At 43.4% G+C, this 15,472-nt stretch overlaps 2 protein-coding genes across 5 annotated transcripts; one reads left to right on the top strand and one right to left on the bottom strand.

Moving 5' to 3' along the window:
* Positions 1-442: 442 nt before the first annotated feature.
* On the top strand, positions 443-3,186 carry LOC311101294 (uncharacterized protein). The gene is made up of 5 exons (XM_084142422.1): positions 443-588; positions 838-989; positions 1,072-1,258; positions 1,341-1,544; positions 1,868-3,186. The coding sequence occupies exons 2-5, from the start codon at positions 848-850 to the stop codon at positions 2,751-2,753; spliced, it is 1,419 nt and encodes a 472-aa protein (XP_083998548.1). The 5' UTR covers positions 443-588; positions 838-847; the 3' UTR covers positions 2,754-3,186.
* A 2,810-nt stretch (positions 3,187-5,996) lies between these two features.
* On the bottom strand, positions 5,997-14,888 carry LOC311102257 (DCN1-like protein 5). 4 transcript variants are annotated; one of them, XM_084143533.1, is made up of 11 exons: positions 14,774-14,885; positions 11,760-11,828; positions 11,514-11,556; positions 11,312-11,414; positions 10,623-10,714; positions 8,341-8,411; positions 8,138-8,229; positions 7,917-8,025; positions 6,904-7,008; positions 6,619-6,721; positions 5,997-6,516 (listed from the first exon to the last, which is right to left on the bottom strand). In XM_084143533.1, exons 4-11 carry the CDS (start codon positions 11,380-11,382, stop codon positions 6,458-6,460), a joined length of 702 nt encoding a protein of 233 aa, XP_083999659.1. In that variant the 5' UTR covers positions 11,383-11,414; positions 11,514-11,556; positions 11,760-11,828; positions 14,774-14,885; the 3' UTR covers positions 5,997-6,457. The 4 variants fall into 4 exon arrangements, with proteins under 4 accessions (XP_083999659.1, XP_083999660.1, XP_083999661.1 ...); XM_084143534.1 differs by lacking the exon at positions 11,514-11,556 and having other exon boundaries at positions 14,774-14,888; XM_084143535.1 differs by lacking the exon at positions 11,760-11,828 and having other exon boundaries at positions 14,774-14,861.
* Positions 14,889-15,472: the final 584 nt, after the last annotated feature.

The raw sequence follows: 15,472 nt of genomic DNA, 5'->3' as shown, positions 1-15,472 counted from the left end.
GCGTTCACATAGGCAGCCCAATTCTGATCTTTTTCACTAATTGGTCTCTTGGCCAATCAGATCTGAAAAAGCTCTAACGTGAAAAGATCTGATGTGATTGGTCGAAAGAACAATTAGTGGAACAAATACAAGAATTGGGCTGCCTGTGTGAACAAATCAAATTGCAGATCGGTCAATTTGCCAGTCTGGAAACAATGTAACGCTTTCATCTAATCCGCATCAGATTACAGTTTGTTTGGAAACAACACGTTTTTCACGTCGCTGCTATTTACAGTACTGCAGCGCCCCCATGTGGCCACCGGGTAAAAGGACAACAGCGTAATGTACTGCCAGGTAGAACCAGTGGCCGTGACCGAGGTAGCCATGTGTCTGTCTGTCGCGCTGTGTCATTAATGTTTAACCCCAAGGGACCGGAGTCACCGGACATATGAAAAGTCATGTGAGAAACTGCACTTTACACTTTTCTGAACTGAAGAAAGACAACATTCACATCAGACAACGGGGGAGATGGACATGAAACATCTAACTTGTTAGTTTAATTTAAGACGGTTTGTTGTATAAGGAGATACACTCAGAACAAACTACACAGTAAGTAATAATGATACTGTGATGAGGATCAGTGTATTGAACAATTATTTTTCCCACAAGGCTATTACTTATTCACCCTGTGTGTTTTAATGAAGGAGTATGCCAAGAGAAAGTTTGTCTGATACTTGATTGGTTAATTGATTTATTGATTGGTTGATTGCTTTATTATTTATCTGTGGAATATAAAAGCATGTTATGAGGTATATGTAGCATTCTGGGAAACATTGTCCTTACTGTGTCCCTGTGTAGAGTGGTGGGGATGGGGAGAATTATGGGGTCTCTGCTGATTGGCTCAGCCCTCTGTATGGGCGTGGTCAGTCTAACCCTTAGCCACACCTCCAGGGTCAGAGTTCACAAAGGGAGGAGCCTCACACTGCCCTGCATGAACACAACACATACAGGTGAGATAACACACACACACAAAAAAGACTACCTTTGTGGAATGTCCCCATACACCTGTTATACTGGTGTTTGTGTGTGTAGGAGTGGTCCAGTACTGGCAGACCCCGTTCGGTCGGGTCCTGAGCAGTCTGCATGCCAACCAGAAGGATGTGGTTGCTATGCAACGAGATGGTAGCCTGCGGATCCACATTGCCTCTCCTCACCACAGCGGCCTGTACTACTGCGTCCTACTGGCCGGAGGACAAACTACACTCACATCCTACCTGCTGTAAGTACTGTTGTAAGGCATCCATGTTGTGTATTATATAATAGCGTGCCATTTGGGACTCACCCATGCATTCACTCTTTAGCTCCCTCAGGACTGCCAGCAGTCGACAGGACCCTGTGCTCGAACCCAGGCGGACGGTCAGGAGTGTTCTGGGTGATCATGGAGATGAGAGGGATGTTCCCGTGGTTTCTGACGGTGTGTTTGCGGCGGCGGTGACGGCATCAGTAGTGGTGACGTTCCTGGTGGGGCTCAGCTCTGGAGCTCTGAGCAGGCCTCTACTGGACAGGTGCATGGGTTTATCTACCTATATTAAACATCTATTCACCTTTATTTTACATTCGATAAAGATGAAGTTCAGTATTTTACAACTTCATGTTAGATGGTTCCTCACCCTGAAAGTAGAATATAGGCCAGGAGAAACTAAATCATGGTTAGCTGAAACTTGTAGTGGTTGTTTAAATAAAACCGAACCATGGATTGATTAGTTTCTCTTGGCCCATAGACTGCTTTCAGAGTGAAAGTAGTCTAGTTGTAAAACACTGAACTTCCCATTTAAACAGCATCAACATTAAATACAGATACATTTTACCAGCACTCCTTCTCTCTAAGGTGTGTGAATTGGGTGCGGTCGCTAGGACAGGGACGTCGTAACCATGGTGAAACAGTCAGCGTGGCATTCCGGAAGGATGTGGAACAAGAGGATGAGGATGACTCTGCCTCGACGACAAGCGTTACCATGGATAAAGTCAGCCCATCTCCACCGGCCAAACCTCAGAGAAGCTTCAGGGGCAAACGTCATGAAGAGAACACTGCTTATCTGGAGGGCTGCGACCAGGGGAGAGGAGAGGAAGGGAGGGAGGGGGGAGGAGAAGAGGGGATGGAGGTTGGAGACAGCACTGATGGAAAAGAGAGGAGCAGGAGAGAGGGGGAGGAAGAAAGGAGTGACAGTGAGGAAGGGAGAGAGGGAAAGGAGGGGAGGAATGAAAGTGTCAGGGAGGAAGGAAGAAGAGAGAGTGAGGAAGGGAGAGAGGGAGAGGAGGGGAGGACAGAATGTAAGGAGAGGAGGAAAGAGAGCAAGGGAGAGGTTGAAGAGGGAGGATCTAGAGGCGATAGTAGCAGTGATTCAGAACAAGGGTCTGTTGGGGCGAGACAGGGGGGAGAGGTGAGGCAGGGGGAGGGAGAAGAGATGTGTTCTCCTCCCCAGCCAGCTAGACGGAGCCGTGTGATTCGTCTGTACCAGTACGATGAGGAGGGGCATCGCTATGGTCACCTGCCAAACCCCTCCCCCATGGAATGTACTTCCCCTGCCCCCCGGGCCAAGCAGCGCTCACTGTCCCTCACCAGGCTCAACACCATCATGGCTGCTGCCACCGCCAGCCCCCTTGACCCCCAGAGCCCCCCGGGCAGAGACTCAGACCCTGACGAAAGGGACACAGCCAGTCCAGCCAGCCCATCCCAGGGCCAGGAGAAACCCGTCTTTCAACTGGAGATGTGACATACAAGATCTGGGCCTGTATTCATAAAGCGTCTCAGAGTAGGGCTGCTGATAAATGATCCAGTCCTAACCTGTCCATATAATCTTAATCATTACGAATTAAAAGGCGAAACTGGTTCTAGATCAGCCCTCCTAGTCTTGATAGATGCAGCCCCTGAGCAGAAAGATCAGGGTCATGTTCAATAGGGCATACAGAGACACGGTACCAAAATGGTTTGAAACAGAAAAAAATTAGTATTTCTTACTGGACAACTTTAACAGGTAGTGCCTCGCCATTTCACTCCATTGTAAAACATTTTCTCAATCACAAATTCTCACACACAAATTCCCAGAAACACTTGAGATTTTAACTTGTCATCAAATCCAGCGGATTCCATGATTATTTTGTAAAAAGCAATTGGAAATAAAACATTAAAAATACATGTTAACTTTGGATGATTGTGTTAATTTAAAGTTAGTCCCAGTGTATTTGGTTGTAACCTTTTCCCCAGGCAATACTTGCACATAACAGTGGCTTGCAAAAGTATTCACCCCCATTGGCATTTTTCCTATTTTGTTGCCTTACAACCTGGAATTAAAATGGATTTTTTTGGGGGGGTTGTATCATTTGATTTACACATCATGCCTACCACTTTGAAGATGCAAAATATTTTTTATATTGTGAAACAAACAAGAAAGAAGACAAAAAAACGGAACTTGACCGTGCATTACTATTCACCCCCCCAAAGTCAATACTTTGTAGAGCCACCTTTTGCAGCAATTACAGCTGCAAGTCTCTTGGGGTACGTCTCTATAAGCTTGGCACATCTAGCCACTGGGATTTTTGCCCATTCTTCAAGGCAAAACTGCTCAATCTCCTTCAAGTTGGATGGGTTCTGCTGGTGTACAGCAATCTTTAAGTCATACCACAGATTCTCAATTGGATTGAGGTCTGGGCTTTGACTAGGCCATTCCAAGACATTTAAATGTTTCCCCTTAAACCACTCAAGTGTTGCTTTAGCAGTATGCTTAAGGTCATTGTCCTGCTGGAAGGTGAACCTCCGTCCCAGTCTCACATCTCTGGAAGACTGAAACAGGTTTAGTCAAGAATTTCCCTGTATTTAGCGCCATCCATCATTCCTTCAATTCTGACCAGTTTCCCAGTCCCTGCCGATGAAGAACATCCCCATAGCATGATGCTGCCACCACCATGCTTCACTGTGGGGATGGTGTTCTCGGGGTGATGAGAGGTGTTGGGTTTGCGCCAGACATAACGTTTTCCTTGATGGCCAAAAAGCTCAATTTTAGTCTCACCTGACCAGAGTACCTTCTTCCATATGTTTGGGGAGTCTCCCACATGGCTTTTGGCGAACACCAAACGTGTTTGCTTATTTTTTTCTTTAAGCAATGGCTTTTTTCTGGCCACTCTTCCATAAAGCCCAGCTCTGTGGAGTGTACGGCTTAAAGTGGTCCTATGGACAGATACTCCAATCTCCGCTGTGGAGCTTTGCAGCTCCTTCAGGGTTGTCTTTGGTCTCTTTGTTGCCTCTCTGAATAATGCCCTCCTTGCCTGGTCCGTGAGTGTTGGTGGGCAGCCCTCTCTTGGCAGGTTTGTTGTGGTGTCATATTCTTTCAATTTTTTAATAATGGATTTAATGGTGCTCCGTGGGATGTTCAAAGTTTGGGGATATTTTTTTATAACGCAACCCTGATCTGTACTTCTCCACAACTTTGTCCCTGACCTGTTTGGAGAGCTCCTTGGTCTTCATGGTGCTGCTTGCTTGGTGGTGCCCCTTCCTTAGTGGTGTTGCAGACTCTTGGGCCTTTCATAACAGGTGTATCTATACTGAGATCATGTGACACTTGGATTGCACACAGGTGGACTTTATTTAACTAATTATGTGACTTCTGAAGGTAATTGGTTGCACCAGATCTTATTTAGGGGCTTCATAGCAAAGGGGGTGAATAGATATGCACGTACCACTTTTCCATTATTTATTCTTTAGAAATTTTTTTAACAAGTTATTTTTTTCATTTCACTTCACCAATTTGGACTATTTTGTGTATGTCCATTACATGAAATCCAAATAAAAATCAATTTAAATTACAAGTTGCAATGCAACAAAATAGGAGAAACGCCAAGGGGGCTGAATACTTTTGCAAGGCACTGTAGCACTAATAAGCCTGGAATAACAACAACTATAGTCTGGCCTATATAGGAGTGAACATAAACATTTATCATTATGAGTTTAGCGAATCACACGACTGCAAGACAGGGCTCCAAATTAGAGGTACACAATATGGGATGAAGTGTTCGGAGGGAAGTGATTGATTAAATATAAAGCCGATGGCTATTGGCTCTGGACTTTTTCGTGTTCTTTCTATTGGGTTAAAGGCCCAGTGCAGTCAAAAACGTGATTTCCCTGTATTTTATGGGGTTAGGGTTAGTGTACAAAACATTGGGAACGCCTGCTCTTTCCATGTCATAGACTGACCAGGCGAATCCAGGTGAAAACTATGATCCCTTATTGATGTCACTTGTTAAATCCACTTCAAATCAGTGCAGATGAAGGGGAGGAGACAGGTTAAAGAAGGATTTCTTGAGACAATTGAAACATGGATTGCGTATGTGTGCCATTCAGAGGGTGAATGGGCAAGACAAAAGATGGTAGTAGGTGCCAGGCGCACCGGTTTGAGTGTCAAGAACTGTTAACGTTGCTGGGTTTTTCACACTCAACAGTTTCCCGTGTGCACCAGGAATGGTCCACCACCCAAAGGACATCCAGCCAACTTGACACAACTGTGGGAAGCATTGGAGTCAACATGGGCCAGCATCCCTGTGGAATGCTTTCGACACCTTGTAGAGTCCATGTGCCGACGAATTGAGGCTGTTCTGAGGGCAAAAGGAGGTCCAACTCTATATTAGGAAGGTGTTCCTAATGCTGTGTACACTGTGTATATTTCCATACTGAGGCTGGAGTAATACTGTGAAAATTATGATAATGTACTTTCAGTGTAAGAGCTGTTTGAAAAGACAGCCTGAAATTACAGCCTGTTTTGGCCTGTCTGGTGGTCACCAGGCAGAACATTTGTTAATAGACCAATAAGAAGCAGTTCCAAACCTCTCTGCCAATAACATATAGTTTTCCCCTCCCCACTCAGACCACGCCCAGACAGTCCTAGGTAAATTCTTGCTTGAGAAATTGGTATTTGCTAAGTTATTTGTTAGAAGCAAGTTTGGTTGTACCAATCAGAGGTTAGAAGCAGGTTTGGTACAATTCCATTCTTTATTCTTGTTCAGAAAACATACTATAAACGAGGTAAGACTCAAAAATGAAGGGAAAAAATGTTCAAGGAAACCGATAAATTCCCCAGTCGATCTTAACAATGGCTAGACAACTGTGGCCACAGATGCAATATATATGAAAAATAGTTCCCTCTTTAGTTTAGCTTTTTGTTTGTTTTCTTCTTGTTGAACTTGTTTAAATGAACACTGGAAAAGTATCTTCAGAGAGAGAGAGAACTTCACTGTTGGCCCACGAAGCACAGAGGCCGTCACTGGAAGTGTGTGTGCGCTCCATGACACCGTATGCGTGTGTGTGTGTGTGTGCACAGTCCATGGAAGGTGTATATGTGCCGTTTCTGTATATTTCAAACGGAGGGAGAACATCTTCATGTGTGCTTCTCTCTTTCGTTTTCCTCCTGCTCCCTCTTTCTTCTCTCCGCTATAACGCTGCCAGCCGAGCTTTCTGCCACTCCACAAACTCATCCAATAACACCGGCCCTGCAGAGAGAAAGAGTAGTGTTAGTGTGAGAGGGACTGTGTATGTGTGTTTTTTTATTTGTGTGTGTGTTTTTGTGTGGTTTAGTGTGTGTGTGTACTCACAGGCTCCATCCTCGTCATAGTTACTGAGGTCTGTGCTGACTGTACGACTGAACTCTAAGACGTTATACCACTGGTCCTTATTCATCACCTTGTATTTGGACTGCTGCAGGGGAGGAGAGAGAAGCGAGGGGGAGGAGAGAGAAGCGAGGAAGAGAGGGGAGAGGAGAGGGGAGAGGGGGAGGACAGAGAGAGGAGGAGATAGGGGGTGGAGAAAGGTGATAAATATTAGGAGCGAGTCAGTACAGGAACCACACAGCTGTGTGGTCAGCATTGGGTGTGTGTTACCTCCAGAAACTGGTTGAAGACAGGGAACAGTGGCCATGTTCTCCCCAGTAGCAATGCTAGCATGGACTTAGCTGTGTCCATGTCCAGACTCCTCTGGTCCTTATCCTGGGAGAGGGAGGGAGGGGGAGAGGGAGGGAGGGAGGCAGAGGGAGGGGTAAGAGAGATGATAAAGAAGAAGAGAATGTAAGTACAGTGCAGAGATCCAGAGTTCCTCTGTGAAGATGGGAGAACCTTCCAGAAGGACAACCATCTCTGCAGCACTCCACCAATCAGGCATTTACGGTAGAGTGGCCAGACGGAAGCCACTCCTCAGTAACAGGCACGACAGCCCGCTTGGAGTTTGCCAAAAGGCACCTAAAGACTCTCAGACCATGATAAACAAGATTATCTGGTATGATGAAACCAAGACTGAACTCTTTGGCCTGAATGCCAAGCCTTATGTCTGGAGAAAACCTGGCACCATCCCTACAGTGAAGCATGGTGGTGGCAGCATCATGCTGTGGGGATGTTTTTCAGCGGCAGGGAGACTGGTCAGGATCTAGGGAAAGATGAACGGAGCAAAGTACAGAGAGATCCTTGATGAAAACCTGCTCCAGAGCACTCAGGACCTCAGACTGGGGCGAAGGTTCACCTTCCAACAGGACAACGACCCTAAGCACACAGCCAAGTCAACGCAGAAGTGGCTTCGGGACAGGTCTCTGAATGTCCTTGAGTGGCCCAAGGTGCTTCAACAAAGTACTGAGTAAAGGGTCTGAATACTTGTGTAAATGTGATATTTCCATTTTTTATATATTTGCAAACATTTCTAAAAACCTGTTTTTGCTTGGTCATTATGGGGTTTTGTGAGTAGATTGATGAGGGAAAAAAACAATTTAATCAATTTTAGAATAAGGCTGTAATATAACAAAATGTGGAAAAAGTCAAGGGGTCTGAATACTTTCCGAATGCATCCAGATCCTCTCTTCAGGAAGTCAAACCATTTCCTGACTATGAACCAGTGATAGAGGACTCACCCTGGCAAAGTCGAAGGCGTATCTGTAGATGTTTTTAAAGATGATCATGTCGTTGAGCTGATTGCGCAGGTAGTCCAGTTTCCCCTGTAACCTCTCTATGCAGTCACACCTATAGGGGGGTGTAGTGTCACAAACACACACACATGGTTTCCCAGTCACACCTATAGAGTCTGAAGCATCAGAAACATAGACATGTGATGTGGTAAATCAAGGTTACTCACTGTAGTAAAGTCATTCCCTTAAGCCACTCCTCCTTAGTGAAAAATCCCATATTTGGCGCTTCTAGTTTCCATGCTAAAACTAACATGATAATCTGAAAAAGAGAGAGAGAGAGAGAGAGAGAGGGGGAGAGAACATACATCATAATTATCAACGATGGATGGCTGGATGGATGAAGAGAAAAGAGGAGGAGAGGAAGACTAACGTTTTCTGGTTCCACTCCAATGTCTTCACAGAACTTCTCCATCCCCTCTGGACCCAACACCTCATCTGGACCTGGCACACACGCACACACACACACACACGGGAAGCATGCACAAAACACACACACACACACACACGGGAAGCATGCACACACACACACACACACACGGGAAGCATGCACACACACACACACACACACGGGAAGCATGCACACACACACACACACACACACACGGGAAGCATGCACACACACACACACACACGGGAAGCATGCACACACACACACACACACGGGAAGCATGCACAAAACACACACACACAAAATGGTATAAATGACTCTATATTTAGTGACCAATAATCAACTTCAGAGTTCCTTGCGACTTAAAAAGAGTTCTATCCGAGTGTGTATCAAAGTTAATAGGCCGTCCTATTTTTGTATCTATGATCATCATGATATGACAAACAGTGCCTTCAGAAATTATTCACACCCATTGACTTATTCCACATTTTGTTGTGTTACAGCCTGAATTTAAAATTGATTAAATTGAGATGTGTCACTGGCCTACACACAATATCCTAGAATGTCAAAGTGGAATTATGTTTTTATACATTTTTACAAATGAATGAACAATGAAAAGCTGAAATGTCTTGAGTCAATAAGTATTCAACCCCTTTGTTATGGCAAGCCTAAATAAGTTCAGGAGTTAAAATGTGCTTAACAAGTCACATAATACGTTGCATGGACTCACTCTGTGTGCAATAATAGTGTTTAACATTATTTTGAATGACCACCTCATCTCTGTACCTTACACATACAATTATCTGTAAAGTCCCTCAGTCGAGCAGTACATTTCAAACAGATTCAACCACAAAGACCAAGGACGTTTTCCAATGCCTCACAAAGAAGGACACCCATTGGTAGATAGGTAAAAATAAACTAAAGCAGACATTGAGAATGGTGAAGTTATTAATTACACTTTGGATGGTATATCAATACATACAGTCACTACAAAGATACAGGCGTCCTTCCTAACTCAGTTGTCGGAGAGGAAGGAAACCGCTCAGGGATTTCACCATGAGGCCAATGGTGACTTTAAAACAGTTACAGAGTTTAATGCCTGTGATAGGATAAAACTGGATGGATCAACAACATTGTAGTTACTCCACAATACTAACCTAAATTACAGAGTAAAAAGAAGGAAGGCTGTACAGAATAAAAAACATTCCAAAACATGCATCCTGTTTGCAATAAGACACTAAAGTAAAACTGCTAAGAATTTGGCAAAGAAATCAACTTTATGTCCTGAATACAAAGCATTATGTTTGGGGCATGTTACTAAGGGAGTTATTAGCCAGGTTACAGCTAATTTCTAGTCAGCAGTGGGGGAGTGGTTGCTTCCTGCAAGAGTACAAAACGTGTGCATTTCTAATCATCTTTGAAAAGCAAGTCAGGTAAATAGCTTTTTTTCTGTCTTAAAGGGGCAGTGTTGTATTTTGAGACAGGCTTGAATAAGCTAAGTAGCCAATAGGCAGAGGGTAGCATAATTTGTCTGATTCTCTGTAATAATGGTAAGGGAATAATAATGAATTTTATTTTGTAAAGTGGTTTCTTGCATCAAACACCACAACATTTTCAGTCACCTTGTCTGAAGGACAAGTGGATCAACAGGTTAATGTCAATCCTTAAAAGGTTGTTTTTCCCAAAAAAGTTTTATGGAATGTAGGCCTACATTGAACACCACACATTGGCTGCTACTGTAGGCTGAATGATAGAACAGCTATTTCCATGTTAAAATGTTATGAGATGCATTTTCTCCATTGTTTTTTATGGAAGGCCACTCTGATAGGCCTACATTATGATAAAATAGCAACAGTAGCCTAATTGACCACTGTTATAACTAACTTAAAGCGGGTACAGCCTCAGTGTTCAAAGTAAACACGCGCCACAAGTTGCACAGAATTTTCACAACGTTCAAGTTTGCGCTCAGAGCAGAAATTTGCTCTGTGCCGGAAAAAAATAAGAGGGAACATTGCTCAAAGCTGTAATCGCTGCCAAAGGTGATTCTAACATGTATTGACTCAGGGGTATGAATACTTATGTAAATGACATATTTCTGTATTTCATTTTCAATAAATGTGCTAATATTTCTAAAAACATGTTTTCACTTTGTCATTATGGGGTATTGTGTGTAGATGGGTGAGAAAACATTTCTGAATTCAGGCTGTAACATAACAAAATGTGGAATAAGTCGAGGGTATGAATAATTTCTGAAGGCACTGTACCTGTGTACTCGTAGAACCAGGCCAGACATTTCTTATTGGAGAACTGGTCATCTGGGCTGATCAACCGGCCTGGAGCCTGGGGTCTGCAGAAACTACAACACAGGATAGAACACAGTCAGAAACTACAAAACACAGGATAGAGCACAGTCAGAAACTACAACATACAGGATAGAACACAGTCAGGAACTACACCACAGGATAGAACATGGTCACTAAACAGACTCAGACACATGCATGAGAGGAGTTCTTAAGATATTCAGTGTCACACACACTCCTCCCCCCCTCCTCTCCTGCAGACTGACTGAGGTCTGTGCTGCATAAGGGGACAAATATGTGCTGAGTGTTGAGTTCCCCAGTCAAGCAGCCAGGCTCACTGCACAGAGCAAAGCCAGCAAGCAGCAGCTGCAACACACACACATGGTGGAATGGGTGAGGAGAAGGAGGGTCTTCAGTAGAAGGGTTGGGTGAGGCAGAGTTCCACTACCGCTCTAAATACAGCAGGTTTTTGAGGGGTGGGGGCCATAAAATGGGGTTTGTGTAGGGGGTGGAGGGAAAAGACCAAACATCCAATAGTGAAGGATGGTGGGAGAAGTGGTGAGGTGAGGAGCAGGAGTGGTGAGGAGAAGGAGAGCAGGGGTGGTGGGTGAGGAGCAGGGGTGACGGGTGGTGGGTGAGGAGGGGTTCCTCACCAGGTGATTTTACACTTCCTGAGTCCCGGGTCATCTGACCCTGAAGACTTCCTCTTCTTCTTCACAGGCATCGCGGAGTCTCCACACGGGTTAACTAGCTGGGCTGGGTCCACACACACACACAATGAATCTGTCAGCTCACTCAGCTGAGAGCCATACCATAAACAGTATACTATTTACAGATAGTATATAGGAGAAGTACCTATGTATTTCTGGTCTCCTTGTCCATTCAAATCTATAAGATTCTATAATAAAAACACAGTTTACAGTGAGAGACTTGAGGTGATGACCTACATAGTACCATAACATTATAAAGCATACATAAAGACAAGACAGTATGGTCACATTACATAGCTAATCAACTCTCAGAATGCCCCTGCTCTGGCAGTGGCTCAACTAGCTATAGTACTGGGCCATCCCAATAGTTCACTCGAGTCTGTTAACTTACAAATCTGTCCAATGTCTGTGATACCGTCTGTAGGTCTGCCTCCTCAGCCAGTCCGAACACTGTACTATCCTACAGCAACAGACAGACAGCAGGAGGAGAGGGGAGATGACATTGTAGCTAATATACTTTGTAATGTGTAAGTGGTTTTCACGGTTGTGCGCCAGACAAGGCGTAAACCACAGATCAGATAACTCCTATGTTTAATGTTAGCCAGTTGGCTGTACAAACAGATCTCATCCAACGCATGCATCGTTACTTGGCTAGCTGCTATCTGGTCAATAAGTTATGTGGACCTTAGCCCATTCAATAGACAGTAGCTGTAGTGGTGTAGCGGTGCCTGGAGAAGTGGGTATACTCTCTCTTTTTTTTAAAGGAAAGGCATCCTGTGTGTAAAATTTTATGTTTTCCTATAGTTTATGAAGTCACTCTCGAAATCACCATATTTTTTAATAGAAAAACAAAAGTAATTGGATGATCTAAATCCACAACAATGCTTTAAAACCACACCAGGAGACCATTTATGAGGTCTGGGAAAATCAAAACAAATATTGTGGGGAGGGTGTAGCTGCCCTTTCATTCAATTGTGTGCCTAGCAAGAGACCATTTGGCTAGTGGTGTTTCTGTACTGTACAATGTAGGCCTACAGTACCGTACATGTGAGTTTGCTAAACAAATGCCCTACCGATTGATACAAATCATAGATATCATTCTGCCAGGTAGACGTACTTTGCAGTCAACATTTAATTGGGAAGACTTTTAAGGAAAGCCTTTAGAAATGTTCATTCAAACAGCGCATGATGACTGAACTGCACTTGGCAAAGATTCAACCAAGACTTCGGATGAAACTTTTTCAATACCTGATTTGCATAACCATTGTTTCATTAGTTAGCATTTACTGGTTGATATCCTAAATTGAAGTCTTAACTACCTACCCTACCAGCTACCGATTTCGTTATTTTGTGAGCTGCTCCATGCGACAACCAGTTGAGAGCCGCGCTCTTGCTGAAACTAGGCTGTGTGTGAATACATGTGAATACACTGAGTGTACAAAACAGTAAGAACACCTGCTCTTTCCATGACTGACCAAGTGAATCCAGGACATGATCCCTTATAGATGTTACTTGTTAAATCCACTTTAATCCGTGTAGATGAAGGGGAGGAGACAGGTTAAATAATATATTTTAAGCCTCGAGACAATTGAGACATGGATCGTGTATGTGTGCCACTCTGAGGGTGAATGGGCAAGACAAAATATGTAAGTGCCTTTGAACGGGGTATTATAGTAGGTTCCAGGTGCACAGGTTTGTATCAAAAACTGCCTTCACTGCTGGGTGTTTCACGCTCAACAGTTTCCCGTGTGTATCAAAAATGGTCCACCACCCAAAGGACATCCAGACAACATGACACAATTGTCTGAAGCATTGGCGTCAAACTGGGCCAGCATCCCTGTGGAACGCCTTCGACACCTTGTAGAGTCCATGCCCCGACGAATTGAGGATGTTCTGGGGGGTGCAACTCAATATTTGGAAGATGTTCTTAATGTTTTGTACACTCAGTGTATTTCACGTGCTTTGCGATTCCGGTTCTGCACTCCCAAGCTCTAAAGACCGGAAGGGAGACCTTACCAGCCAAAATTGGATGCTCTACGTCCACAACAATGCTTAAACCACATCAGGAGACCTATGTGGACCTTTCGGTTGGAAGCTGATAAACAAATGTGAAATAGCTGGCTACTGTAGAATCAGAGCTAGCGGCCAGATTTCATCCAAGTTACTTTGATCGTCTAGTTAGCTAATGTTACATTTCTACCGGATGCTTTCATGTACAGACAGCAGACACATCAACGATCGCTACTCTACTAGCTACCTAACGTTAGTTACCTAGCTAGCTACCCAGTTAACGTACACATAACTACAACAAATAACGATATGCATCGACACACATGCAGGAGTTTCTCCCAATTATTGTTGTAGGTGCTAGTTAACGTTTAACAACGCTGGCCAGAATAACTGCGTCACCGTAATGTCGAACGGAGAGAAAAATTCATAAACCCACTGCACTGGGTAACTAGCTAGATAGTCTAAATACGAACTATAGTACAATGTACGGAAGAACGGTTGTTATCAAATCCAATAAAACATATATTGACAAGATTTCGTATGACAGGTCTAGCCTGAGTGCTAACGTTAGCTAGCGGCTAGGCAATTTAACTGCGATTACAAAAGCAAAACGCAAAGGCTAACTAGACAACTAGCTAACAACATGCATTGATTTTCGAAATCAAATGTAATGTATCACATGAGCCGAATATAACAGGAGTAGACTTTACAGCGAAATGCTTGCTTACGAACCTTTCCCAACGATGCAGTTTAAAATGTAAAATTACCGGATCAACGTTATTTTGCAATCAATTACCTAAGGTTAGTAGCTAGCTAAGTGAAGCAAGCAATATTATCTTGATCTGGCTTAATCATGACTATACATGTGATTAATCATCTTAACCACAAAAGTAACTATCTGCATAAAGATTACAACAATACACACACGACTGGGGTGTTGCTTATTTGTTGTTATCAAGAAAGACATAACTAGCTAACGTTAATTCGAGTTAGCTAGAAATGTAAGCTAATTAGCTAGCTACCTAGCCAACTAACACGGGTAGCCAACAGCCAGCTACTTTAGCTAGTCAGTTCGCAGGTTATTTCTGTCATGATGTTTTAAAGCCAACAGTAGTCGAATACGTGGGACCAGCAAAGCAATCTGTATTTATCTAGCATGTCTAGTTAACTAGAATACATGGGGTAAAGAGATCAATCAAATTCGACCAAAACAATGGAAACGATTAGCTGGAATGCTAACTAGCTAGCCAAGTTAGTTTCTCAACACAACAGTCAGAAAACATATTTAGCCGTTGTTGGCTAGCTAGCTAAATATTTGCCACAGGTTTACGTCAGTTCATCCACGGTTACAACACAGTTTTGGATATTAAAAGTATGTGAATATTTTATGCAAACCTTGGATTCCAAGAGTTGTGTTTCTTTTTATGAGAGTTGATCATGCACTTTTACGGTTGCAATCTGACGAGCTGATCACTTTCCAAGTGGTAAAAGCAAACTGCTTTCTTCCGGGGCAACATAGAGCTATGGAACGTACCACATGATTTCAAGGGGTGCGCGATTGAGTCGTACTAGCTATGGAAATAAATCAAATTACAGGTCGAATTTCTATTTGACCGTGCTTGATTTTAAATAATATTGAAATCATTTAAAAAAAAAAAAAAAATTAAATATATAAAATAACTAAGGATTAGGTATAAATAAAACGCCCCCTTCCTCCCTCTACCAGAAATGACATACACGTCACTTGTCATATCTTCTGCCTGTCTCTTTCCCACATCTCCCTACAGTGTGAGGCATCTGCGATCATAGCAGGTCAATTTAACTTCGCCATTACTAATGATTTATATGTCAAAAGGCCATCATCACACGATCTTCTGTGCCATAAAGTTTCAGACCTTTTGGAAGAGGCCATGGTATGTCCCGTGTAGCTCCGTTGGTAGAGCATGGCGTTTGCAACGCCAGGGTTGTTGGTTCGATCACGGGGGGCCAGTATGATAAAAAAAATATATATATATGTATGCACTCACTAACTGTAAGTCGCTCTGGATAAGAGCGTCTGCTAAATGACTAAAATGTAAATGTTAACATGCAGGA

This window comes from Coregonus lavaretus (genome assembly GCF_964263955.1).
Source record: "Coregonus lavaretus genome assembly, chromosome: 26".
Lineage (NCBI taxonomy): Eukaryota > Metazoa > Chordata > Actinopteri > Salmoniformes > Salmonidae > Coregonus > Coregonus lavaretus.
Note: the sequence above shows the minus strand (reverse complement) of the source record. Positions and strands in the feature narration are given on the sequence as shown.